This window comes from Molothrus aeneus, chromosome 9 (assembly GCF_037042795.1).
Source record: "Molothrus aeneus isolate 106 chromosome 9, BPBGC_Maene_1.0, whole genome shotgun sequence".
NCBI classification, from domain to species: Eukaryota; Metazoa; Chordata; class Aves; order Passeriformes; family Icteridae; genus Molothrus; species Molothrus aeneus.
In genome coordinates, this window is record NC_089654.1 from 27,564,864 (window position 1) to 27,592,828 (window position 27,965).

A 27,965-nucleotide genomic window follows, 5' to 3' on the forward strand; every position below is an offset into this window, starting at 1 on the left:
AAACTTTAATTGGGTGAGGAGCTGGCAGAGGAGCAGTCCGTAACAATGAAACTATGTTTTATAGATAGATAGATAGATAGATATTATATCTATCTATATATATATCTATGTATACCTATATCTATATGTTTAAATATCTTTCCTTCTAGCAATAGCATTGCACAAGAGAAGTAGCCTGAGTGTGGATGTCTGCAAAGATGTTTCCTTGAGGCACTTGGAACCTTGCAGCAGGAAGTCATAAAGCACTAGGTATGATTTTTATTTTTTTTTTCAAAGGGGTTTTTAAAAGTCCTATTAAAAGTTTTCGTTCCCAGTCCTAAAAATGGAGGAGGGAAAGGGAAAATTCCTGGAAAGAAATACATTTATTTTCCACTTCAGGCCAGTCTGCAAGTGCGGTATTTGTTGCAGTGTTAAAGTAGCCGAAGATACTGCATTGGATGCAATGATCTGAGAGCTCTTTTCCAACCTAAATGATTCTGTGGGGACCAAAAAAGGATGAGGAACAGCAAGTGGAGCAGAAAGAATGGAGAAAACGTCCTGGACAGTAAGGAGCTGTGGAGGAAGGGGATGCAGGGGCTGTAGCTGTGGTGGGATGTGCAGGACTGGAATATCCGTGAGCCCTGCTCGGCTCTGCCGTCCTTGCCCTGAGTTTCTGCGGGCACATTTCGGTGCTGCTGGGTGGTGGCTCCTGCTGAGCCAGGCTGGCATTGCACCAGCGGCGCCTTCCCAGCCAAACTTCCAGCGCTGCCTGCCAGATGGAATTGACACTGGAGCGTTATTTCATATTGGGAGTGTGTGAGCGTAGAGGGGAAATTTAAATTAATATGTTATTTGTAGTTGAACGGGGGAAATTTTAAAATTAATATGCTATTTGTAGTTGAACGGGGAGAGATAAAATTCTATTGATGTTATGGTTGAATAGCATCCAATTTATTGGTGCTAGATTATAAAAGGAGGTGTATTGCTCAGGACTGCACATAGTCATAATGTGTAGTATAATAGGGCTATATAGTATAATAATACTGTTTAAGAGGGCTGTAATTCTAAACTATAATTCTCTAATTCCAAAGTCCGAGGAGCCGAGCCCCTCTGAGGGCGGCGCGCGTTGTTACAGGACCCGTTGCCACAGCATCCTGCTCCTGCTGCGCGCAGCCCCGGCTCAGTATTTTCCATATGCACTAGACAAAAGTGTGTGACAAACGTGTATTCGCTAGCTTTCCCCCTAAAGCCGGGGATCCTCCCCGCAGCCGAGCACCGGCACCGGCCGAACCGGGGTTAACCCCGCCGCCGCTGCCGCCGCCCCATTGGCGGGCGCCCCCCCCCGCCGTTCCCATTGGAGGCGCCCGGCCGCGTCTCCCCGGCCAGGGCAGCGCTGGCGGCTGATTGGCGGGCGGGCGGCGCGCGGCGGGCGGGGCGGACGCCCATTGGCTGGGGGGCGGGAGCGGGGCGCTGGGCGGCACCATGTTGTGGGGCTGGCGGGGGCCGGCGGTGGCCGGGCCATGGCGGGCGGGCGGCGGGCGCGGTGAGTGCGGCGGGCGCGGGCGGTGGGGCCGGGCCGGCGGTGCCTGAGGGACGGGAGCGAGACGGGACGCGACGCGGCGCTGCTGCGGCCCGGGGCGGGTGCCGCAGGGGCTCCCGGGCCTGGCGGCGGGAGGGAGGGGGCGGAGGGGCGGCTGCGCCCCGCGGAGCGCCGGAGGGGCCCCTGCGGCCGGAGCGGCGGTGGGAGAATCGCAGGATCCGGGAGTCAGTGAGGCTGGGAAAGACCTCCGAGATCGTCGAGCCCAGGCGGTGACCCAGCAGCACCTTGTCAAGCAGCCCATGGCACCAAGTGCCACGTCCAGGCTTTCCTTACCCACCTCCGGGGACGGTGACTCCGCCGCCTCCCTGGGCAGCCCATTCCAGTGTCTAATCACCCTTACCGCGAAAAAATTCCTCCCTGTGTCCAACCCGAACCTCCTCTGGCGCAGCTTGAGGCTCCGTGCTCTTGTTCTATCGCTTTTTACCTGAGGGTAGAGCCCACCCTCACCTGGCCGCATCCTCCTGTCAGGGAGTTGAGGAGAGCAGTAAGGTCCCCTGAGCCTCCTTTTCTCCAGGCTGTGCCCCCCCAGCTCCCTCAGCACCAGAGTGATGCTCCAGAGCCTTCCCCAGCTCTGTTCCCTTCTCTGGACTCGCTCCAGCCCCTCCACGTCCTTCCTGACAGGTCCGGCCTGAGCTGCAGCTCCGGACACCCCCGGTCGGCGGGGGCTGCACGGACGCGGCTCTCGCAGATGGGATTTGTATCTGCACTCCTGAGGTTCATTCCTCTTCTGGATGCTCGCTTTGAGCTGGGGACGGAGCCCCGTCCAGCTGTGAAGCCTCTCTGGCCATCTGCTAACCCTTGGGAACAGCCGTCTCCACCGTGGGCTCTCACCCAGTGCCAGTCGCAGCTTAGCGAAGGTCATTGTCCACTGGTGGAAAAATACAATGTGTGTGTCCATAGAAGAGTGCTGACTGTGGTTGTCAAAGGCATGGGTTTAACCCTTTTTTTAAGGATGTCTCTCTTTGGATCCTTTCTGGATACAGATGTGCATGAGCAGTGCAATTGTTTCATTGTACCTTCTGAGGCCCTACAACATCCATAGTGCTTTAGGGGCTGAGCAGAGTAAACTGTAAAATGTAGATCCTAGGTTTGCAGTGGATTCATTGTGAGTGGATCCCACCTTGTATTTATTACAGAACAGATGTTCTCGTATCTTGTTTTAATTTGAAAATGACTCCACGCACCCGTCGTGTCCTTAAGTCTGACCTACATAGTCACTACAAGATTTGCCTCCATTTGAGGTAAAAAGTTTATTTCGTTTCATGGTACAAAGTTGTCAGCTTGGTTCTGACACCAGAATCCCACGGCCTCTCTTCAGGAGTGGAGGAGGCTGATTGGCACCATCCTACAGCAGAGACAGGCTCAGCACTGCTAAAATCCAGATGGGTACATGGACCCTCGCTAAATTTTTAATGTCAGTCATATGTAGGAGATGAATAAACATGTCAAGTGGAGAAGGGAAACTGCAGAATTTTCTTACTGCCTTGGCTTCGTTTCCAAGTGGAACAAGGCTCCCTAAAGCATTTCCAGCTGGCTTGATTGACCTGTAGTGGTCAGGGGGAATGTCAGTAACGGGGATGGGAACAAGGGAGGGTTGTTCTGGCCGTCTTCGGACCAGGTCCCAGCACCCTCTGTATCAGTGCCTTTGGCTCCAGCCCCTGTCTGTTGCATTCCCCATTTCACTGTTCCCAATCCCTCCCTGCCCACGTGGCATTCCCAGCTCCCTGCCCCTGGGTTGCCCACATGGCCAAGGCAAGCAGACAACTGTTGAGCCAACGCTGTGGCCCTTCCTGCAGCACCCCTGGCTGCCAGCTTCCAATAAACACATAAACCCTGTCTTCAAAACATCTACTGTCCTCTCAGATGCGTTTGGAATTAGCTGGTGGATCTAAGTGAAAAGTGTGATTATATAAACTTTGTTTCCATAGGAAACGGTGGAAAGTCATTCTGCAAGGAGGATTCATGCAGCCTGGTTTCCTGAGGAGTTGTTTGCCACATCCTACCCCAGCAGCTCCTGCCTGGCTCCCACGGGCCTCAGTGCCTGGTGGCTTCTCCTTCCCCAGGGCTGCACCCAGGAGCTGCCTGGATCCCACCCCACCCTGTCCTTATTTGTGCAGCCAGCTGAGTCAGGTGTTCCTGTTTGCTGTGCCGGCAGCTGGGAAAGATTCAGGATATTTACCCAGTTGTCCTTGGCTTCTCAAGGCTTCTGTCCTCTATCTGGCCTGTGGTTTTTGTAAAGCTCATGCAAATAGTCCTCTGACAAATTTGGCAGAAATGCAGGTGACAGATTCTTAAGTTACTAAGGGATATAACAGGCCAAAGTGGGCAGACAGATGGACAAAATGATTTTGTTTCTTTCCAAAGCTGTGTGAGAATATTTCAGGCAGTTACTGATTGTTGCAGCTGCAGGCAGAGATATTGCAGTGGTTAAAGTGCTCGTGGTCTTTCACATTTATCAGTATTGTAGCTCTCAACCAGGGGTGCAGTTGTGTTTGTGGAAAGTTTGAGTGTAGACTGTCACAGATTTTGCCTGTAGATAATGAAGGTTTTAAGAGGAAAGGAGATGGAGAAACAGCAGAGAAGTAAATACGTGGGAAGCCTTGAGCACTAGATGACTAAACTTGTACACAAGGCAGGCAGCACGCAGAGAGTGGAAGTGACAGAATGAGTCTGAGAAATCCAAGGAAAGGTCTGTGGGAGCCTGCCTGTGGAAACTGGAATAACAAGGCTCACACAGAGAAGGGAGGCATGAGCCACCAAGGAGCTGGCCAGGGAGGGGAGGATGGGAAGGAAGATTGATCTGGTGAGACTGAGGGATGTTTTGGGAAGAGGAAAATGTCACTACTGTGTACAATGTTTCTTCAAGGCATTTTCCAGGATTTACTGGAGAACTTCTAAAGGCCTTTTGATAGGTGATCCCAAAAGGTATAGTGTATATAAGAAAAACCCCTTGCATTAAACAGGAATTAGACTCTACTTTCACCATATCCATTTCAGATCAGTGTCTGTTTGAGCTATGATTTTTTGTGTACTTATGCTGCCAAACTAAACCTTTGCCTGCCCCCGGACCTGATTTGTGACTTGGAGCATAATGAAATCCTGGCAAATTGTACACACAAGTATTTTTGACATAGCAGCTAAAAAGCTTTATGATATCAAAATAAGATTGTGATATGAGACACGCCATTGATTTTGTGACTTCAATAAAAAATGTCTTGTGGGATTTTTCTGGTAACTTTGCAGCCTGCTTATCGTAGCTGTAATTTTTGTAACAGGCAAATTGCATGTTGTTTTTTGAACTGGGAGTGAAGTGGTCTGATGTTGGTATTTAATGCCAGCAGACATGATTTAATTTGTGTGTTTGTGTGCACAGTGACCCCACCATGATACTGAGGAGATGCTGTTATTTGTATATTGAGTTGGGGGACTCATACTTGCTGAGAATACAGAGCTGGTTGTAATAAGAGAAGGAATTGATCAGGAAATTTCCCAAAGAGGTAGTGAAAAACAAGAAACATTTCTTATGCAAACCTTTCCGTTGACTACAGCATTAAAAAGCTGCTAGGGCTGTTTATTTCTGGCTGTTTTCTCTTTTTGGCTGGGTTTACTTTTGTCATTGTCCAAAACCCTTTTGCTGTTCATTCCAGAGTTCTGCTCACGCTCACCTTATTTTTTCCCTTTTAAAATTTTGGTGGTGTATTGTTATTTCAATTTTCTCATCTCTGACCTCATTCCAGGGCCAGCTTGACACTTCTGGAGTTCTCATAATCTTCCTTTCCAATCCAAGACTTTGCCAAAGACATGTCTTTTTCAAATTACCTTCTTCCAAAACGGCATAAATATTTTCTTACATTGCCTTGATGCTGTCACCCTTGCCATCTTCAATTTAGAACAGTAAACTCAAGTTCTTGCTGTCCGTGGTAAACTTGTTCATAAAAGGATTCAATTCCCTTGGCTTGCAGAGCAGAGAGTGTAATGTTGGCACCAAGGAGCAAAGTGCAGGCTGTGCTTGGAGCACTGGGAAATTGATTACATGGCAACCTCGGGGGTGCTTTGGTGTTTCTTGGAGGAAAGCAGCCAATGACTCATGTCCTCAGATGTCACTAAAAAGTGAGAGCCGACTCACCAGCAAATAGTTAAATATTGAATTTTATTTATTTTTGTAAATTCTGTTTACCTCATTGGAGGGTTTCAGCCAGAATTAGTTTCAAAGCCATCACAAAAGATTAACTAAATAAATTACCTTTCATTTAAGTGACTGTAGTTGTATTCTCCCTCCAAGTCCCAGGAAGAATATCCCTAGAGAAACTCAGCACTCCTGGAAATCAATGTAGAAAAGTGAGTGCTCACCTTGAGCTCCAGAGGTGTGGAACATCCTGCCCTGAGCTTTAGTGCTTTAGTCAGGCAGCACTGCACTGTGAGGCTTTCTTTAAATGTGAGTGTACACATACACATATCCCACAGCCAGCAGTTACTGTTCTGAAATGACCTCTGTTCTTCTGCCTAACTCCTTACAAACTCTAATGGATTTTAAAAATGAATTTAAGCAGTGCTCAGAGTGATTCAGAATTAGTAGTTTTAAAGAGGTGAATTATGGAGTTAAAATGAGAGGGTGCAGGTGCAGCCAATCCGCTTTGCTTGTCTGCTTAAATTTAAGAATAATGTGATTATTATTTAAGGATCTGTTCCTGGGTGAGTCTGTATCTGCAGGAGTGAGAGCTTTTGGGTCAGGTGCATCTTCCTTGTCTGTGCTTCACATTCTTGTGCTTGCAGTGGGTAATGTGCAGGTGGCAGTGCTGTCTGGAGAAGAACAGCCTGCCAAAACAAAACTAGATGAAGAATAATAATATGCTCTAATTTCCATATAAACATGTGATTTGTTCTCTTTCAGTATGAGCACAAGCACTTATTTTCCAGCAGATTAAAATCAGTATTACACGGAGACTGTGGTTCTAGTTTGAAGCATCCCAGAGGCTTCTACCCCCTGCCCTTGCTGGGGTCTCTGTCCTGCTGTGAGTGCTAACAGGGCTATGGGAGAGCCGTGGATGGCTCTGCTCTAGACCTCATGTAAATTTGTTCTGGGTGCTGTGGAGTCCTCTGTGCCTTTGCATCTCCTTTTATACATGTCCTTTTATACTTTTATACTATACTCTTACACCATGCCAGCCTGATTCTGCACTGAGGGCTGTGACCTGTGTGTGCCTCACCAGGCATGGCCTGGCTGTCCTGTGGTGGCTGCTGGTGAAGGAGCCTGTGGCAGCTCATTTTTTCCAGTGCCATGATTATTTATGGCTGATTTATACTCTTACTGTTAAATTGCATGAGAAGGCTTTCTGTGTCAGTCCTCCCCCAGCTCAGGGTGCTCTTTGGGGTTTACATGATCAGTGTGCCTGGTGAAGAGAAATTCCTGCTGGCTCCAGTGCCCCTCAGAGGTGTGCCTCATGTCCCCTTTCTCTTTGGCTTTTGACTGCATTCAGCTAATACTAGGAAGGTAATTCTGTCTTTATAACCCAATACAGTTGTTGATGGTTCATTCTCTGGTCCTTACATGCAAACACTGCCCTTGCCAAGGCTTCTTGAGGGGCCAGATGTGTCTTGGAACCCACTGTAAATATAGAAACAGATGTGGTTTTAACTGTTGTAGGTGAGGATGTGAGAACAGGCACGTGTTCTAGGGTATTTTTTCTAGTTAATTTGGTTGAGATTGCAGACACTTTGTATATTTTCTGTGGTTATGGGTTTCACAGTTGAGCGCAGAGGGAACTTGGTTAGCTGTGAGGAAGTAAAGATGTCATCCCCCCCCAGCTCATATTTTTTTAAGAATGGAAAAAAAGCTGAGTAAATTATAATGGCAGCAAATGAAAGGCAATAAACAATTGAGTCTATTCTGTCCTTATGTCTTGTACCTTCAAGAAAGAAGGCTGAGCAGCTGTTCTCACTGTTGTGAGCTGTCTTAAAATCTACCTGGGAGCTTTTCTGAGGGATAGCTCTTTAGGACACCAGCAGTCATGGGATCTTGCACTAATAGAAGAGTGCATGTGAAATTGCAGCAATCATGTTAAACTACAGTTCCCTGCAAAAGTCTTGCCTGTGGTGGTTGCAGCTGCTATGATTTCAGCTGTGCAGAGATGCTATCTGGCAATTTCCCCTTCTGTGCAGATCACAGACAGGCTGCAGGAAGGCAGCAAAGCCAGTGTGTTTTAACAGAGGTGTTCAGGCTTTAGGATACAGGTTTCCACCAGTGCAGGCTTATGCTCCGAGCATAAACTTGGTTTTGAGTTTGGTGGGATCTGTGGGATTGTAAGTTTGTGTTTTGTTTATTTTTAGGGGTACCAGGAGACGCTTCAGTGCTGAGACATCTTTTACAATGCAAGTTAGGCATGAAATTCATCAACTAACACCCCCTTCCTCACCCTGATCTCCAACAGACTTCCCGTAGCGCTCGGAAGAAAGAGTCAGGGGAGAAGGGCTGAAAGGCACCATGAAGCTGAAGCAGCGAGTCGTGCTCTTGGCCATCCTCCTCGTCATCTTCATCTTCACCAAGGTTTTCCTCATCGACAACCTGGACACGTCGGCCGCCCACCGCGAGGACCAGCGCGCGTTCCAGCGCATGCTGTCGGGGCTGCGCGTGGCGCTGGAGCCGCGCCTGGAGCACACGCTGCAGTCGCCCTGGGAGATCGCTGCGCAGTGGGTGGTGCCCCGCGAGGTGTACCCCGAGGACACCCCCGAGCTGGGCGCCGTCATGCACGCCATGAGCACCAAGAAGATCATCAAAGCTGATGTGGGCTACAAAGGGACGCAGCTGAAAGCTTTGCTGATACTTGAAGGAGGACAGAAGGTTGTCTTCAAGCCCAAGAGGTAAATGCTGCTTTCAATGTCTGCATTAACAACTGCTTCATTTACATATACTATTCTTCTCCATGCTGTCACATTAGTGTTGAAGTTAGGAATTTGGAAAGACCATCCTGTTATTTTTGAGACAGAAGAGTGTCACTCATGTGCCAGGGTCGGGGCAGGAACAGGCGAGAGGCAGGATCGTAGCAAAGGCAAAGAAGGCTTTATTCAAAAGAACCGCGTGGTTTTTATACAGTGGTACGATAGATTCTATTCTATTGGCTGACTAACTGAAACATCTTTCTCACGCACTGTCCTTGAGAGGAACAGAAAAATAAAGTAGAAAAACAGCACCTGCAAATTCTTCATAGTCAACAGGTTATCACATCTTTCCAGCTCCCTAGAATTCCTCACAAGCTGCTGTGAGAAACGCTTGCCATTTCTCTCTCTCTGTCCCGTGGCATCCACAGAATAGAACCTTGCTGGTGCCCTAGTAACATTGTACAGCCTTGATACAGCCTGTCTTTAGATTAAAGAATAATCACTGTGTTCGGTCCTGAGAGGATGTTGGTTACACTTGGTGTTTCTGAGCAGTATCTTCCTGACTCTGGAAGTGCTGCTTCTGGCAGTTTGGAGATAAGCTTTGGCTCCTTGTTGTGTCAGACGGTCAGGAGAGGGTGCAGTTCAGGAGCAGGGAACGAAGGAACCTTGGCAGTGGTCTCAAAAGTACATCTCTTTGTCTGGTGTACTTGAATGTAGACTGTAAAATGGTTTGGGTCGGTCAGAGTGAGAGCCACTGAGCCTCCTGTCTGCCAGCAGTGAGTACTGGAGAATGGAGGGTAGTGATACTTCCTTGGTATAGCCTCAGTGTACAGTGATCCTCAGAAAAAACTGATATGGTTGAATTTTCTGAAGAGTCTTGGCTGTAAAGCTTTTTGAACTGTGTGTCCTTGGGGAAAAAGAGAAGAAAGATGTTAAAAAGTAGCGCTGGGTGTGTTTTAGGAGATTTCACTGCAAATGAGAGGTGTAATCACAGAAAAAGATTTTAGGCTAAGCAGGCATTAAGGTTTCCTGTCCTGTTAATGAGCGAGTGCAGAGGCCACAAAAATGCTCTGAGGGTGGGAGCACCTCTGCTTGGAATCAGGCTGAGAGAGCTAGAGCTGTTCACCTGCAAAACAGAAGACTCCAGGGAGACTTTAGAGCCCCTTCCTGTGCCTGAAGGGACTCAAGGGAGATGGAGAGGGACTTGGGACAGGGGCCTGCAGTGACAAGACCAAGGGGAATGGCTTCACACTGACAGAGGGCAGGGATAGATAGGATAGTGGGAAGAAATTCTTCCCTCTGAGGGTGGTAAGGCCCTGGCACGGGTTGTCCAGAAGAAGATCCCTGGAAGTGTCCAAAGGCCAGGTTGGACAGGGCTTGGAACAGCCTGGTCTAGTGGAAGGTGTCCCTGCCCATGGCAGCAGGATTGAAATGAAATGTTTTTCCAGCCCAAACCAGTCTGTGATTCTATGATTAGAAAATGAGAAAAAAATCTCTGTACAGCCAATTCCTGCCCTGGGTGGAGCTCCCCTGCAGGCCCAGGCAGTGTCAGCCTTGCACAAAAACTCCTGGTGGTACTAGAGGGATCTCCTCCAGTGAAAGAACTGGGGATTCACAGCATTCCCATAGGGCTTTCTGTGTCAGGGAGTGCAGTCAAGCATTAACTGAGAGTTAAACTGCATTCTGTAATGCCCTGTCTGTGCAGGCAGACACAGGCACTGAGCTCCAGCAAGGACACATGCAGCTGGGAATGTTTATAGGAGCACTGGAGAGGGTGGCCTTGGCCATCTTGGTAGACCCATGTTTTGTTTGTGACTGCTGAATAGCCAGGCTGGTGAGCAGAGTCCTGTTCTGGCACTGCAAGAGAGTCTATTTAACCAGCTTTGGACCTGAAAGCTCTGCCAAAGTTACTGCTAAAAACAGTTCTGAGCAAACTTACCAGCAGGGGAAGAAGGAATTCCATCATTACTTTTGCTCTGGAATGGACTGGATGCTTACTGTGCATGGAAACAAAGAGTTTGGTCAGGATTTCCTAATAAATTTTAGCTCTGCAGCTTTCAAAATGTGACCCTGTTTCCAAAAGCCAGCTGTAAGTACCTACCAAAGACCTGCCTTGAAGGACATGTTCTGAGGATGAGCTCACTTCAAATTTATTTGAAATCCAGCCTAATTTACTAACAAATAATACTTGCTGTCATCACATCTGGTGGTATATGGGGCAGAAGATGCTGGTTTGGTGAAAGCTCCCATTTGGCAGGAATCCTGCACTGGTGAATTCTCTTTTAAGCTGCCTTGCGGAGAAGCTGGAGCATTGCTCAGGCTGGGGAAGTGGGCTGTCTTCTCACCCCACTTCCTCCCTGAGCAGGGCTAAAACACTGAGGTCCAGCTCTTGTGCCTCCTCTTACACTGTTGTTGCTACTGCTTGAACACAAATTCTGCTGGAAATAATCCAGTTTACACAATTTGATACGTAGATGGAAGTAAGAAAATAGATTACCTAATTTGGCCTTATTTTCTTTGAAAACATGTTGCATTTCACCAGTTTGCTTGGTATTGATTGTGGTGTTTCACACTCAACTGCAGTGTGGTGTTAGAGCAGTATCTACACTGATCCAAATGGCAGGCAGCTGAGAAATTGGTGTTTGCCTTGACTAAGTACCATCTACTAAAAGATAAAAAGGGGAGCAAAAAGCCTTGCACTCACCAAAATACACCATTGTTGTTGCAATGAGTGTGTAATTTCTATTTTTTGCTGTTCATGATATCTTTGCCAGATTAAAGGCTCTCTCTGTTTATATCCATTATTGTCCTCAGGTTCACACTTGCTGATTTTCTGTCTACTAAAGATTGCATTTGACATCTCTTCCACAATATAAGATTGTATTTGAGAATTGTTAATGTACAATTCTTTGTAACCCCAAAATCATCCATGGAATTGCTGCTTTCCAGGATAAATAGCCCCCTGTTCCATAGCAGGGTCTGTGCTCTTTGTTCTAAGATGTGACTTGGCATATGGTTGGATTAAAATTTATTAGTTGGGATGTGAGCTGCTTCACAGGCTCTGGACACCACTGTACATCACTGACCTTTCCTCCTTATTTACCACTTCAACAGTCTGGACACTTTAATATCATTGATGTTTTTCCACTCTCCCATTGGCAGTCACTTGCAAAGTGACCCAGAGACTCTTTAACTATTAAATTGTTCCTCTGAACAGCAGAATTGACAGGGATTCTACATAGACTCACTTCATGTGACTTATTTCAATTCCAGATATGCCAGGGATTATATAGTGGAAGGAGAGCCCTACGCTGGCTACGACCGACACAACGCAGAAGTGGCAGCCTTTCACTTGGATAGGTATGGAATTACTGCTTTCTCTGGTTTTATTGTCTTTGTAAAGTACCAGAAAAAAGGGGTTCTTTATGGGAGCTACCTCTAACCTGCCAGTTTACCACATTGAAGCCAAAATAAGAATCAGCTTACTCTGTGAAACTTCATTTTTAAGATCTGGTCAAGAGTGTAACATTTTAGATACTTGTAAAAAGTTTGGGAAGGAGAATGAGCCCTGCAACCACTCTAGTTAATATTACAGGGGAGAAAGAGCTTAGCTAAATGCTGTAGAAGAGTCTGGAATACTAAATGTGTGTGCTAAGTTCATGTCCAGTTCAGTAAAAAGTCAAGAGTGATGTCTAGACTAACAATTTAGTCTAGAGTAAATATGAATCAGTGCATCCTAGAGGAAATCCAGTTATTCATATCCTAATTGTGCTTGGGGTACCCAGGTGGTTTTGTGGACCTGTGCTGGAGGTGCAATTACAGGAAAAAATGAAAATTATAGGATGTTCAAAGAATGGGACAGAAAACACCAGACACTGAATGTCAATAGTTATGAAATGCTGTTAGAGCTGCAATTTCACATAACATAGATGAGCACAGTCTCTGTTTCCTCATAGGAAGATTTGGAGGTGAAAACACATAAAATCTTGAGAAAAGGAATAAGGAGGGACAAATATAACAAAGGATAGAAAAACTGAAACTGAGGTTTCTCAGTACATAGATAAGAGCCTTATCACTGTGACTGAAGTCACAGGTGGTGACAGTGATGTCTGTTAGTCCTGATTCACCTGTGGAACTCATTGCACAGGCAGTAGAAATCAGTAATTCTAGGAAGAATTAGAATATCTAGGATGGTAACTAGTTGAGTAACACCCATTGCTGCTACAGCCAGCTTGTGCTGGTGGACCAAAATCAGGGTATATTAAGAAGATAAAAAGATAATGGAGCCAGATGTCAGTCCATTAGTGCTTTCAAGGAGCATACAGGCTTCAGGTTCCCTGAAAAGGTAATGATTGAACATTCAATCAAAGCCTCTTTCAAGTGTCCAAATCTCACTTAACTCTTCTTTGCTGTCCATTTGGTCATGATCTTGTGCTTCTTTTCTCTGGTCTTTGTCTGTGGCTCTGCACCTCTTTATTCTTCAGGAATACCTTTTCAGAATCTTTTTCTGAGATGCAAAGACTATCCAGAGGGTGTCAAAAGTGCATTAAGAGAGTTGGGGCTGACACTCCTTTGATGTTTGTACTTTAAGCACTTTTGAAATTCCATTACAAACACCCAAGTCATTTGTGGTCACAGAGCAAAGGCTGTGGCAGGCATGGGAGTGGAACCTGGATCTTGTAACTGCGAGTTTTATGGTTGTTCTTCCCACCTCTGCTTTTCCAGGCCCTTCTCAGGCATTCACTTTTGTTCTACCATTCTCTCTTCCCTTCTCCTTCTTTGTGCCAAACAAAACAACTCTTGGATTGGTTGCTTTCAAGTGTAATTGAATTTGGCTTAAGCATAACATTTTAATAGTGGTTCCCACAAATTAGAAATGATCTTTCCAGGTGACCAGTTACTGCTTCAGCCTGCTTCAGACACATGATGGATATTTCTGGTGTGAGGTCTGAGTTCTGAGAGTTGGAGCATGGTGCATCCTCTGTTGCTCTGCTGCAAATGCTTTAATAAAGGAGTGTCACTGATGGCCTATAAAGTAAGATTAACATCCAGGCACATCAGAAAAATGAGTTTCCTTACTTTGCCTCAGAGAAGAGAGGAGGTTGCTGCAGGGCTTCAGCTTTACTCTTTGGTCTCTATCATCTCTGACAGAGACTGTGAGGATGTTTTGCTTTACTTTTGAACTGCTGCCTACGTTGCAGATTCTCAGGCTGTGTTTTTTCCCCGCAATCAGAATCCTGGGTTTCCGCCGAGCCCCGCTGGTGGTCGGCAGGTTTGTGAATCTGCGCACCGAGATCAAACCCGTGGCCACGGAGCAGCTCCTGGGCACCTTCATGACTGTGGGTAAGTGCATTCCATGGGCTGTGCTGCCCAGGGAAGGGAAAATCCTTCATGGGAGAAAAGAGCTGTGGGAGCCTGACACAGCTGCAGAGCAGTTAACCATGATACAGGAAGCTCTTTCTGTGCCAGGAGAGCTCTTGGATAACCCCAAGGAGGACTTGGTTTTCTTCAAATAGTGTTCCCTCATGCTGCTGCTACAGATGGGATTTTTATTTTTTGAGTAAGAGTTTTCTCTCTGCTGTCAAAAATGGTTAGAAAAGTCTGTGATTAGACCTGAAAAGAAAAGAATAAAGTTGTATTTAATGTGAAGAGAGTGGTGACTTGGGATAATTTATAGAGCTGACACAATGGTTGGTATTAGATGTTGTTTGTGCTGCATCAGAGCCTGCAGAGCATTTACAACCAATGGCAGAACTTCCCCGTGTTGTTTACAGTAATAATGCTGTGAAGGACACATAATGGAAGCTATTAATGTGAACTCCTACCAGGTGGTCATTAAGTACCAAGAAATTACTTATGCTGCAGCCTTAACTCCCTGAGGCTTCCATAAACCATCCAATTATTACTCTTTTGTTTGTTTGTTTCATTTCCTAATCAGAAGGCTCCAGAGATGATTGTTCCTTGCTGCTGGTAATGTTCCTATTAGCAGTACTGCTGGCAGTCTCAACTGCTGCCTGACACTGCCACTTACAAGGTACAACTTCCAGATGAAAGTTTCAGCTCAGCCTCATCAGCCTCTCCTGGCATTCACATGGGCTTCCTGCCTCAGGCAGGCTTTACATTTTCCAATTTCAGCCAAGATAACCAAGCTGTTTGCTAGCAGCAGTGCTGACTTGAGAAGTCAGGCTCCAGAAATGTTCATTGCTGCTCCTTAGATTCCTTGGAACTGCTGTTCTGCAAAGCAGGAACTAAAGAAATGAGTGGATCTATGGAGGAGGTTACGATCTTTTGTTAGGCCAAATTTGACCAAGTTCCTGAGGTTTTGAAGAAGAGAGAATTCATTCATACTCAGTGCAGGTTTACTGGAGTTACAGCTAGAATCTCAAAGAATTCTGTCTCTTGCTAGACCTGCTGCAGCCCCTGGATGGGAAGAGAGACTTGCAGGCTTTCCATACAAACAAGAGATCTGGTCTGCAAGCTCTGTGTTGGTGATGATCTGTGACATCCTCAGGTTGTCTGACAGGATACTGGGAGCACAGGGTCTGGATGGAGGGCTGAGAGGCAGGGATGTGTGAGGGTGGAAGGGGAAGAATATGGCATTTGGAGAGCTGAGCCTGCTCTAGGGAGGATATTGCATGTAGAACCAAAGGAAGAAATGACAGAGTAATGACAACCAAGTGAGACATACCTGAAGAATATTCTGGAAGAACATCCATGAGCATGGAACTGGATTTAACTTGGCGAGGTTCAAGCGAAGGTGGGTTAAGAAGGGGAAGATAGAAAAGGTTAAACTAAAACTACATAAACATATTTATGCAGGCTGCTGCAGATTACTTGATGCTCCAGGATGCATCAGTGTTAGTGGACTAAAGGCTGCAGTGTTTTGTTGCTCCTCTCCTGTCAGAAGACACTGATGAAGCTTTGACAGATCTGCATTGCTGGCTCATGTGAGAATGATACTTGGTTCTGTCTCCTCTGCTGAGGCAGCTCAAGTAGCTGAGATGTGTGGCAGGTCTCAGGGCACCAAATCCCTTTGAGTTCTGCTGTGTCTCTGTGGGAAATCTGACACATGAAGTATGAAATGTGAAAAACGAGCAGTGTTAACATTGCAAAGTCAGGGTCCTCAAGACTAGGAAAGGATCACAAAAACTTGTTGAGGTTCTAATGTATTAATTCTCAGAGTGATAAAGTCATTAGAAAATATAGTTGCTCTCTCCTTTTCATATTATTCTTTAATGGCTCTGAATGAATGGATGTCTGTGTAGTCTCTTTTGAGCCTCTCCCTCTCAGAGACAGGAACCACAAATACAAGTGCAGTAAAATCCTGTAATGGGGAAACCTCTGCTGTAACAACATGCTCCTGAATTTCAGTTGGATTCCTTGGATTAATGCCTCTTCATTTGATACCTCTAATTTTTTCTTTTTAAGGCAATAACACCTGCTTCTATGGGAAGTGCTACTACTGTCGGGAGACAGAGCCAGCCTGTGCAGATGGGGACATCATGGAGGGCTCAGTGACCCTGTGGCTGCCGGACGTTTGGCCCCTCCAGAAGCACCGGCACCCCTGGGGCAGGACCTACCGTGAGGGAAAACTTGCCAGGTATGAGAGAGAACATGGCAGAGTTATTCCTTATAGATGATCATTAGCACTAAAATGGCCCTTGGTTAATTGAAGAGCTCTAAGTGGTTTCAAAACCTACACAACACAAAACTAATTGTGTTGACAGCTTTCTTAGCACAACCGTAGGAGCCGAGAAGTCCAGAATAAAATTTAAATTAAAATGAGGAAGAAAAAAAAATCTTCATTGTTTTCCACATACTAAGCACTGTCCTTTTCCTGTACCTTGGCTGGAACAGAACTCCACAATGCAGTCACTCCAAGCTCTGAAAATCTTGTCTGTGGGCAAGCTGAGATTCTTCTCTTGTGCCACTGGACCTCATGTTGATGCTGTGGCCCCTGAAATGTGGCAGCACTGTCACATACCTAATTTCACTGTATCATACCTAATTTCATGATCCTTGTAGTTCATTTTCAGAATTGTGGAACTGGTTTAACTTAAGCTAGGCCCTGTGTTGTGGTTTGACACTGGCCAAACACCAGGCACTCACAAAAGTTGTTCATTGACCCTCTTCTGTTACAGTTGGGCAGAGGAGAGGGAAGAAAATTAACAAAGGGCTCATGAGTTGAGATAACAACTAGGACAAAAAAAAAAAAACACTCTAAGGGCAAAACAGGTCCAAATTTATAAAGTAGATTTGTTATTAACAGAGTCAGAGGAGGATAATGAGAAGTAGAATAAGCCTTTAAAACACCTTTTTTCCCCCAACCCCTCCTTCCTTCCCACCAATAGCACAGGAAGGCAGGGTGTGGGAGTTTGGTCAGTTCATCATTGGAGATCTTTTCCTGCTCACTCAGGGAGAGGAGTCTTTTCTCTGCTATGCCATGGGATCCCTCCCACCAAACAGTTGTCATAAAACCCTTGTGGCGTGGGTCACTTGTCCATGAGGGTAGGCTGCTCCAGTCTGGGAGCAAGGAGAGAGCAAGCTTGCTCTTTCTTTCTCTGGAAGCAGGGGCCCTGTTTCTCTCTTCAGGTCTCTCACTGGACCACAGCTTTCTCTGGCACCACCCACTCTGCCATGAGCACTTTTCCCATGGGCTGTGCATGGATCTCTGCATCCCCATGGACTTCATGCATTACAAGGGAACAGTTTGTTTTATCAAAGTCCTCACCACAGCCTGCAGAGGAATCGTAGCTCTGATGCCTGGAGCACCTCCTCCCCTTCTTTCTTTTCCACTGACCTTGGTGTCTCCATGTTGTTTTCCCTCACATGTCCTCACTTCCTCCTCTTCTCCAACTAGAAGAAAAACTGCTGCTTGTAGGTACCATTGTCATCTTGCACCAATTCAAAGACTGTTGCAAGATCCCACAGTGCCCAGAGGTCAATCCCATCCAGGTTCTGTGCTGGGGAGTCACTTGTCTTACTTCCACTGCTGGCCATCACAGATTGGCTCTGTCAGACATGGTGGAAGCTTCCAGCAGCTTCTCACAGAAGCCAAACCTGTGGCCTTTCCCTGTTACCAAAAATCAGGCAGTGCCACATCAACACACCCTGGAAATTCCTTTACTTTGAATGCCAGCAGTATTTGGTGACCATGCTCAGCATGTAAAGAATGCTAAATCCCACATTTGTCCTTCTGTAAGCAGCATTCTATAATAGATGTAACACATCTGAGTTCCTGAGGTGGGGATGTTTTTGCCATGACTTGAACAAATGAATTTGAGCTTAGTAAATTTTTCTGACTCTGTCTTGAACTTGAAAGTGATTAGAAGAGATTTTCAGTCCTTTATCTAAAGTATCCATTGATTTCCAGTGTGATTGTTCTCAGAAGGAATCTCATCCAAAAGCTCTGTTGGATTGTTTTAGGGTATAAAATGCACAGATTGAATTTTGAGCAGCAGATGTTTTTTCTTTCCCAGCAGGTGAAAATCAGCTGTGTTCAGTACATGATACATTGCAGTGATGAACAGGATGAATTTCTTGGAGGTGTTCCTCCTGTTGAGAGGCTCCTTTTCATCACACCCTGCCTGCTTACACAGGGGTTTACCTTGATTCCTGTGCTGATTTGATATTTGGTGTATTTAAACTCACACTTGCCTCCTGCAGATGAGGTTACAAGGTTCTGGTGTTTTTCACCATGTCATGCTGCACATTTCACTTTGAGAGATCAGAATTAAAGGTTCTTGGTGTCATGCTCTCCTTTTTCTGTGCCTGGTAATTGTGAAAAAATAACTCTCTAAGAATTTTTTCCTGCTCTAGCTGCTGTTTTGAGTTGACCTTTTGAACGTAATTCACACAGGCACATTAGTGTATGTAATTTTTAATGGAGGTGTAATAGACAAAATCCCTGACCTTCCAAGGCCTGTGCTAATACAATGTAAATTATCAGAAATGAGTGTTGGATGAAAGTGTCTCTTGAAAGACTGCATGGCAAATGAGAGAGAGCATAGCATATCTGAAAAATTGTGGCAAGGAGATTAAGTACTGCTCTGAAGTAAAGTGAGAGAAAAAGAAACACTTGAGGGAGAGTGGGATGCAGCAAGGAGAAGAGGTTCTGAGACTGTTGTTGTGTGGATTTGTGCTACACCTTGAGTGTGAGCTGGACCTTGGTGCAAAGATCCCTCTTCCTAGGGGGATTTAGGCACAGTGTTTGAGGAACATGGTGATCTGTTATTAAGCACATTGAAAAGATAAATTTTTAAGCTCTCTGATTTGGATACCTGGAAGAAAGGTGGGATATTGGGATCTCTGGTTCCAGACCACTAAAAGATGAAGTGGGATATGTGGCTTTTGTAGTCAGTAAATTCTGATCTTCCTACTTTTATGAATATCTGCAGTTTTGAGCATGTCAGAAAGTCTCTCCAGCTTGTGTTTCTTCCATCTCTGTTTCCAAATCACAGATGGTTTAAGGCATTTCCAATTTAACTGCTATTTTGTGAAGGATTGTTTTAGTCCTTACATAGAAGATGTCCTTGTTATTTAGGTGGACAGATGGAAAGGATATACACCAGAGATTTGGCTCTTTTGGTGGTGGTGTTGAATAGCTTTGAAAGCTGTAAAGAAGAAAATGAGGAAATTTAAAATCCTAGCATTGGAGAATTGAGACATGACATCCATGTTACGAGATTACCTGGAGAAGGAGATAAGAGGGAAGCCTGAAATCATGTCAGTGGAGAAGAAGGTGAGAGGAGGGGAGGAAAGAGACAGCTGTGAGTGAGGGACAGTGACCACTGTGAAGCCCTTCTGGGGGCAGAGGGGCCCATTAGAAAGAAAAAAGGAAGAGGATGGAAACAGCTCAAGGCAATGGAAAGTGACACAGAACTGAAGTGTTCCTTGGGAAGCTGAGGAAGACAAGGCATGCAGTAATCTTCCCCTAACATAGCCCAGTCACTGTGGAGGTGTGAGGAAGCAAACCCTGACTTTGTTTTCCATTGGAAGATGATCTTTGTGTATCTTTGAACTGAAGTTTGCTCCATAGGCTGGGATGTCACTGCAGGCTTTACTCCTCTCCTAAACACTTTTGTCCAGCTCTCCCTTCTTGGTCCAGCCTGGGCTGCTGCCCTTTCTTGGTGCACTCGCAGTGCCCCAGGGCAGCTGTAGCCGCTGCTGCTGTGCAGGGCGGTTCCCTGAAGCTGCTTGGTTCCCTCTGGCTGCAGGTGGGAGTATGACGAGAGCTACTGCGACGCCGTGAAGAAAACGTCCCCGTACGACTCGGGCCCGCGCCTGCTGGACATCATCGACACGGCCATCTTTGACTACCTGATCGGCAACGCCGACCGGCACCACTACGAGAGCTTCCAGGATGATGAGGGCGCCAGCATGCTCATCCTGCTGGACAATGCCAAAAGGTGAGCCTGCCCTCACCCCTGCTGGCCGGCAGTGCTGCCTGCAAGGGCACACACTGATCTGCTCTGCCTCTCTCTCTGTTTTCTCTCTCTCGCTGATTTGTTCTTTAGTATTGTTTGTAATAGTCTATCTCCTTTTTATCAGAAATTAATCGCTAAATCTTAGGGTCCTTCAAAGGCTGTGTGCTGACAGGACAAAGGGGAATGGATCCAAACTGAAAGAAAGTGGATTTAGATCAGATAGTAGGAAGAAATTCTTCCCTCTGAGGGTGGAGAGGCCCTGGCACAGGTTGCCCCATCCCTGGAAATGTTCAAGGCCAGGTTGGACAGGGCTTGGAGCACCTTGGTCTAGTGGGAAGTGTCCCTTCCCATGGCAGGAGGATGGAACAAGATGAGCTTTAGCCCAACTCTTCCAACCCAAACCATTTTAGGACTCTCTGATTCTACTCTGTGCTCTAGAGACCCTTCTGTCTTGCCAAAGTCCTACTCAATCTACAGAAACTCCCCAGTTAACACAGTATTTCCCAAAGCAACTTTCAAAGGTTTGCTCAAGTCTCTCCTCCTATCCCCAGAAATGCCCTTTCCTTTCAGGCTTTTAATTAATGGAAAATTGAAAATTTTGGCTTTTTTATTTATCACCAGTCAGTATAAGTGAGTGCTGTAATAAAAGCAGATCTTTCTAAAATGTGTTTCTGAATAATTTGGCATTCCCTGCCTGCTGGATATGCCTACTCTGGCTTTGAAAGGTTAGAAGTTTAGAATGGAGGTAGAAGTGATACCAAACACAAAAATTATCATGTTCTGTATGTGGACATTAACTCTTACCCGAACAAAAATGTTTTAAAAATATGTTTAGAATGTGAGTTCTTCTGTCCTTGCTATAGTTTTTTTGTACATTGTCCACTATAGTTTAGGTTAAAAATCACACTGAAGACACAGCCTTGTTTAAATCATAACAATTTGATTAATTTTTCTTAAAAACATAAAGGTCATCTACTTGCCTTTCTCATCATTTAGTCCAGCAATTCTGGATGGTTTATTTTTCTGGTGGGCACTCCCATGTGCAGTGGCAGTGAGTTTCCCTTCTGTGAAAGACCAGCAGTTCCTGTGGCAGGCTCTGTTCTGGCTTTGCACACCACTTGTACCAAGTGTCCACAGCACTTGAGACCTTGGAGATCCTTGCAAGGCTTGGAGTTACCTTTCTGTTCCCATTTATCTTTTGTATAGTGGATTCCTTCCATCTTTCCATCCATCCTTCCTGTCATCAGCCTGCTCAGTAATACTGCAGTATGACAGCAGGATGCATTCCACCTTGGGACTGCTTCATTACTGCTGCTTTAGGAGAATTTGGCAAAAATGCTCTTTCTGTTCCTCACTGACAATGTGCTGGAGGAAGGAAGGTGATGGATTAGTCACTGGAAGTGAACATGGGGTTTGAAGGTCAAGTCCTTTTGTTATGGTCATTTCCTATGGCATTATGAAAATATTTTTGGTGGGGCTTTGCAGGCTGACATTAAATTGTTTTCTTGAAAATTTAAGTTATTTATTTATAATAAAATTTTAAATTACTTTCAGCTCCTTTGAAATAATGGGTAGGGGACAGTTTTTCGTAGAACCATGGTAGATCTCAATTTGGAAGTGACCCATAAGGATCATTGACCCCAACTCCTTGTTTCTTACAGGGCTCCCTAAAACTAAACTATGTGAGCAAGAGCAGATGCTCCTTGGTGCCATGACCACTTCCCTGGGAGCTTATTGAGTTTTAAAGCTATGAATAACAGAATTATTTGGGCAGCATAAGGCCAGGCCCCTGCAGCAACTTATCTTTATTGAAGGGAAAGTTCTTAGTTGAAAACAGTATTATGAGGAAGGTGAAACTATGAAAAATAAATCCAGCATGTGTTTGGATGAAGCTTGAAATACTATGGAATTTGGCTTGAAATATTTAAGTTAATCACCTTGTCAGTGAACTGTTGCTGCTGTTGGGTTCCTTCCCTGACCAGCTGTGTCAGACAGGCAAAGCTCCCATTCTGCATGCCCAGAATAGCAGTTATTCCTTACCCCTGCACCATTTCTGAACTCCTCTGAAATGCTTTCCTAAGGGGCCTTGGTCTGATAAAGAACTGGGTATGCTGGTGTTGCTTCTGTTTACCTGCTTAACTGATGCTGATGAAAGTTTTATCAGTGACTGGTCTTGGACTGTTTATATTTTAATTTAAATTATTTGATCTCTTGGAGCATGAAATTGCCTAATATTGATTTCTCTGAATTCTTTACAAAGCCCTTTATGTTGAGAACCTTAGGAGTTCAGCTGGTTCACTTGGTTTTCATTTTGCTTTTCAGCTTTGGAAACCCTGCCCTGGATGAAAGAAGCATCCTGGCTCCTCTCTATCAGTGCTGCATGTAAGTGAAACACAGAGGTGCTGTTCACTTCACTTTACTTATGTAATTCTGTCCTTAGGTTTGCAATTTCATTAACTTGGGAGCCTTCTGGCAACCTGAAAAGGTTTGCTTGGGTCCACAGTGCTGTACTTTTTGAGATATCGTCTGTTTGATGGATGGGCACTGCCCAAGAAGCTGAGGAATCCATTTTCATGAGGGCAGAGGGTTGGCTGCAGAACGTGTTCTCACCTCCAGTCCTCACCTCTCAGTGTGACAGGCACTTTGCATCTGCAGCTGTCCCACCCAGCTCCTGGCAAATCAACATTCACATCCCTGCTTGAGTTCTCCCTGACAGTAGGGGAGGATGGCAATTTAATAAAGGCAATGTAATAATTTCAAACATGGTTTCCAAAAAAAGCCTGCAGCCTTGCTCAGGGGCCTCCTCTCAAGTAAAATGTGTAGTTTCTTTGCAGAGTTTTGTTTCTGCTTTGGCCTTGTGAGCTGTGGGTTTATTTTCAGAGGCTGTGGCTTTCTGATTTCTGTTCTGTGTCCAGTCTCTTACCAGGCCATTGCTGTTTCTCATTAGGAATTAGATGCTCCAAGGGCTGGAGTAGCTCTCCTCTGGAACAGCCTGAGAGAGCTGGGATGGTCAACCTGGAGAAGAGAAGGCCCTGAGGAGACCTCAGAGCTCCTTCCAGTGCCTAAAGGGGCTCCAAGAGAGCTGGAGAGGGACTTGGGACAAGGGACTGCAGTGACAGGACCAGGGGGAATGGCTTCACACTGACAGAGGGCAGAGTTAGATGGGACATTGGGATGGAATTCTGCCTCTGAGGAGGCCCTGGCACAGGGTGCCCAGAGAAGCTGGGGCTGCCCCATCCCTGGAAATGTTCAAGGCCAGGTAGGACAGGGCTTGAAAGAACCTGATCTAGTGGAGGGTGTCCCTGCCCTTGGCAGGGGGGTGGAATGAGATGTTCTTTAAGGGCCCTTCCAGTTCAAGCCATTCTGGGCTTCTGTGAAAATTTCCAGGAAGAAAAATACTGAGATACCAATTTCCCAACTCTGATACTTCAGCATGAACTCCTTCAAGCCTTCCAAATGGAGCTTGTCTGTGAAGCTTGTCCTTGAAAGGTTCTGTCTTCCAAATTCTCTGGGACCTTTGCAGAAAGCCTGAGCTCTCATCTTGCTCGCACTAAGCACAGCTCCCTGCAGTACACCTGGCCCATGTTCTGCAGGATCCTTGTAAAAGTCACATGCAGAACAGTTAAAGAACTTTTAAATTCTTTAGTTTTCCTGCATTAGTTTTAGATGTATGTTAAATTTTGTGCCTTATTGAGATTCTTCTGGAGTCTTTGTCATCTTGATTCCCCCAAATGCAACCAGAGAAGAAGTTTATCTCTGTAAGAGACTTGGCAATTTCCTGCTTTTCAGATTTTCCTTCTTTTTGGTACTGGGCAAATGCCATATAATAATTAATTTGCATAATTGTTTTAACTATAGGTTTGTTACAACACTTTCTTATTTTGCTGGTTTTATTGGAAGCCATCAAACCCAAGAGTTTAGACCAGGGATGCTAAAGATTTGCATACTAAAGGTTTGGGGGAGAATCCCAAGAGACTTCACAGAACATGAGAGTTGGGATGGGCTGACACAAACAAGCTCAGTGGTCAGTGAAGAGGAAAAGTCACTGCTGTGTTCTCTTTCTTGAAGTTTGGCCAACTGCCTTTTGTCCTTTGTGATTCATCATTGGTCAGTGGTGCTCTTCCTGAGGTGACCTTTATTGAATTTGTTGATTTTCCTTCCTTTTCTTTCCTTTCCAAACTGTGTCTGCGAGGCCGCAGGACTGAAGACTTTCTGTGCTCTCAGCTGGAAGTGTTCCTGTGTAACATCAGAGTTTTGTCACACCAGATTGATTCTTCATCACCTTGAATTTTCAAATTTCATTAGATTAGATCTTGTCTGAGATGCAGTTCCACCTGGACCCTGCCATCCCAAACCCACTTCTGCACGGAGTCTCCATTCTTGGTGAGCCGGTATTCCCGTGGGATGCAGCAGGAGCCTGGTGTGGTGATGTGTGTTTGTTTCTTTTGCAGTATCCGGGTTTCTACCTGGAACAGGCTGAATTACCTGAAGAACGGAGTCCTGAAGTCTGCCTTAAAAACTGCCATGTCTCATGACCCCATCTCACCTGTGCTCTCCACCCCTCACCTGGACGCCCTGGACCAGCGGCTCCTCAGCATCCTGGCTACAGTGAAGCAGTGCACAGACCAGTTTGGGCCAGATGTTGTGCTGGTGGAAGACAGGATGACTCTGTCTCACTTGTAATCCCAGCAGAACACGAGATGAAACTCCTTTTTTAAAAAACAAGCAAACAAACAAGCGATAGAAAAACAGCACAATCAGTTCAGAAGGGCTGTGGCCACGATGGACTGACATGAACAGGACAGCTCCCGAGCCAGAGGAAGGGAGGTGACACTGGCTGTTTCCTTGGGCTGGCAGCAGTGAGAGGTGGGAAGGAGCCTGGGATGGCTCAGCCCCGTGGTGGCCACTGTGCCGTGGCCATTGCCGGCAGTGGGCACCACGCTGGATGAACACGGCTCTGGGTGCTGTGCAGAGTCTGGATACTGAACTCCTCTGTGGACTGGATTGCAGGGGACCCTCAGAGATGAACAGAACAGTCCCCTCCCCTTCTCTTCCCCCTTTACTCTGGCGAGTTTGTTCATTCAGGGTTGTACACAATCAGCTCTGAGCTGGTTGGGCATTTTACTGCTTCTCTAGAGAACGAGCAGGGGTGAATAAAATAACTGTTGGACTGGAGAGTTGTGCCACCCCCCGGGGTGGGATGTTCTTCTGGTTGTCTGAGGGGTGGGAGAGGGGACCTCTGCTGCTCACTTGGCTTTTCCTTGATAAAAGGCTGGGAAAGGGGGCTGCCTCATATGTGTAATGCTTCAGTGTTTTTGCTGAAGTCCTATCAAAGGTTTATCCACAAGGTTGGAGATTTAGGAGAGGACAGGGTGGTTATACAGCACTTGATAATTAAGGGGTTATAGTAAGTTTCCATTTGTCTTGTCCCTCTTTTTTTTTTAAATAATCTGGCAAGGTCTGAGTAGAGAAATTATCCTTCAGTCCTGTGTCCATTATAAACAAATGTTCATTTTCTTGTAGCTGAGGAGGACAGAATCTGTCCTTGGCAGCAGTTCTGTGTAGCAGGGTTAGGCTGCTTTACTGTGAGCCCTGAGTGCTGTGGAGCCTCTGGGCATGTGGGACTGGGGGAAGAGGTGTTTGCTGGACTTCCCAGTCACCAGCAGTCACCTGAGGTGTGCAGACACCCCTGAGCTGTGGTCTGTCTTCTTCTCTCCTGAGAGAGCTTTCTGCTGCTCCCTGTGAGCACAGCTCAGCACTTCTGTTCTGGGCACACCAGTGTTGGGGTCCCACGTTCACCTGCTTTGGCTGTGGCTGAGCTCAGAAGCTGTGACTACTTCCAGGAGGTTTTCTGCCTTCCCCAGTTGCTTCCTGCAACTCCCACTGCAATGTTCTGCCTGGGATGGTCATCCAGGAGTCCTCACTAATGGACTATGGCCATAGATAGAGAAAAGTTGGCTTTTCAGGACAGGCCTGCAACACTCACCTTGTGCTAGTCCTGTTGTCCTTCAGCACTGTGCTGAGTTTGTGTCATAAAGCTGATCACCTTGGCACAGGTCTCAGTTTGTGTCTCCAGAAGAGAAGCAGCTTCATCACTGTTTCCAAATTGAACAGCTTTGCATCAGTGTTCAGCCAGCATGGTCCTTAGTGTAAGGAAGGAGCTCCTTCCCCAAGTGATTACAGATTACTGAACTTGAGAGCAAGAGCACCAAAATGTCAGTTTGAGCCCTTTTCCTTGATTTTCTTGTCAGGAAAATCTAACTTCTTCTCTAAGTGCAGTGTGGCAGGCAGGTAAAGAGCTGTTTTGTTCTTGCCCCTTGGCCACACCTGATCCAGGAGGTGTCAGGGAGAGAGTTTATCTGAACAATGCAGGCATTGGTTTGTTTTGTTGAAGTCTTTTTCTCATTGCATGAGCAGAGTATCTTGAAAGTAGAATGTGACTGTTTACCTGGGATTGAATTCTCTGTTATTTTTGCTCTCTTCTGGACTTGGCCACACTCATAGATGCCATAGAGCAATGAGGTGATGGGATGGGATCTGGAGTTATTTACTGGAGTTCTTAGTCAGGATGGTGACACACAGCCAGCTCTGAGGACACTGTGAAGCTCTTGCCTCTATCACCTGATAACAGAACACACTTTGGGTGGTGCCTGTGTGGCAGGAGCAAGTGCTGGTTTAAGCTGTCTCCCAGGAAATTTCAGATGATTTACCCAAAGGGGAGATAGTGAAGCACATGATTGGTGGCTTGTAGTATTTCTAAAAGCATATTCTTCTTTTTGAGCTCTTAATATTTTGGGAGGGATCTACCAAAATTTAATTTTTGATTTCTATATGATCACTCTTGATATTTACATTTTATTTAATAATGGGCTAAAAAAAAGCCTTTCAGTCGTTGAAATTAAATTAATGTTGAGGATTTACATATTGCTCTAAGCTAAAGCTTTTGCTGTCAGATGGAACCTGGGGATGAGTTTTTTCCCAGTATAAATGTCAAAGATTTAAAGCAGGGTATTGGTTTGTTTTGGTTTACTTGTGGACAAAGGGCATGAAGTCCAGCAATATCAGTAGAAGGAAGCAAGAAATGGTTGTTTTTTGGATTGGTTTTTTATTTGTGATAGTGATGCTTCTTGTTGCTGTAAACACTACTGGAGGTTGGTGTTCTGCAGCAGGAAAGAAAAATAAATTCCTCTCTTAAACCAAAATCAGGAAGATCTGGTTTTGGCCTTGTGACAATTTCTGCCCTTTTGGCAGTGATGGTCGTTTTGCTCAAATACAGAACCCTGGGAGATTTTAAATTGTAACCATTGCAAAGGAAATGAGGAGCAGCATCCACGTGCCAACAGGGTCTGCTTGAATCTCTGAAAAATAGCATTGTTTGCAAGGCAGGTGCTCTGGGGAGGAGGTTTTCCAGACACCTTCTGATGCTTGTTCACTGGGCACGTGTCACCCACTGGCCCCAGATGTTACACACTGGTTGTGTCATGGCTATCAATGATATCAGAGCACTGGAAGCACAGAAATCAAGAACTAATTAAAGAGTCTCATCAGCCATCTGCTATTTCCCTCCTCCTCCTCCTCCTTCCCAAGTCAGCCATCGGGGGGAGGAGACACTTGCGTCAGCTCTCCTTCAGCAGCTGATGAACTGGAGTGTGTCTTGCCAAACAAACTTCAACTCAAAAGTACTAATTTATTAAGAAGGTAATTTATTTAGTGCAGCAGCTGGAGCAGGATGCTGGAAACAGACCCCCCTCTTGGATGTGCCAGAGGAGGCCCCTGGGAGCTGCTGCACAAATGGAGTTGCTAATAAGCAAACAGAATGCAATTATGACTTTCTACTTATCCCCCGGGGTCAGATCCCACATAAAGCAACATTGTGTGAATAAAGATTTTAATAAAGCAACGTTGATGGATTGCCTAAGTGTCTCTCTCCCTCCCCTGTCTGTCTGTCTGTCTGGAGTTCCAACATGTGGTGGGCTGAATGTGTGAAGTGTTTTGCTGCTGCTGACTCCCAGTTCCTCCTCTGCTGATTTCTGTCAATGGCATTTACTCCAGTCATGTATATCCAAAAAATGCAGCTTGTTTGC

At 45.8% G+C, this 27,965-nt stretch overlaps 1 protein-coding gene across 2 annotated transcripts; it reads left to right on the forward strand.

The window, feature by feature from the left end:
- Positions 1–1,464: 1,464 nt before the first annotated feature.
- Positions 1,465–27,785, forward strand: FAM20B (FAM20B glycosaminoglycan xylosylkinase). Of its 2 annotated transcripts, none has more exons than XM_066555804.1 (8): positions 1,465–1,522; positions 8,008–8,437; positions 11,729–11,815; positions 13,689–13,798; positions 15,884–16,055; positions 19,672–19,863; positions 22,204–22,263; positions 24,333–27,785. In XM_066555804.1, the coding sequence occupies exons 2-8, from the start codon at positions 8,061–8,063 to the stop codon at positions 24,562–24,564; spliced, it is 1,230 nt and encodes a 409-aa protein (XP_066411901.1). In that variant the 5' UTR covers positions 1,465–1,522; positions 8,008–8,060; the 3' UTR covers positions 24,565–27,785. The 2 variants fall into 2 exon arrangements, with proteins under 2 accessions (XP_066411901.1, XP_066411900.1); XM_066555803.1 differs by having other exon boundaries at positions 1,475–1,522; positions 7,907–8,437.
- Positions 27,786–27,965: the final 180 nt, after the last annotated feature.

What these genes read in the sequence shown, in the direction of transcription:
- FAM20B (XM_066555804.1), top strand. Translation starts at nt 8,061, where the DNA reads ATGAAGCTGAAGCAGCGAGTCGTGCTCTTGGCCATCCTCCTCGTCATC. An exon ending in GTTGTCTTCAAGCCCAAGAG is followed by an intron (nt 8,438 to 11,728) that starts GTAAATGCTGCT and finishes TTTCAATTCCAG; the next exon opens with ATATGCCAGGGATTATATAG. An exon ending in GGGCACCTTCATGACTGTGG is followed by an intron (nt 13,799 to 15,883) that starts GTAAGTGCATTC and finishes TTTCTTTTTAAG; the next exon opens with GCAATAACACCTGCTTCTAT.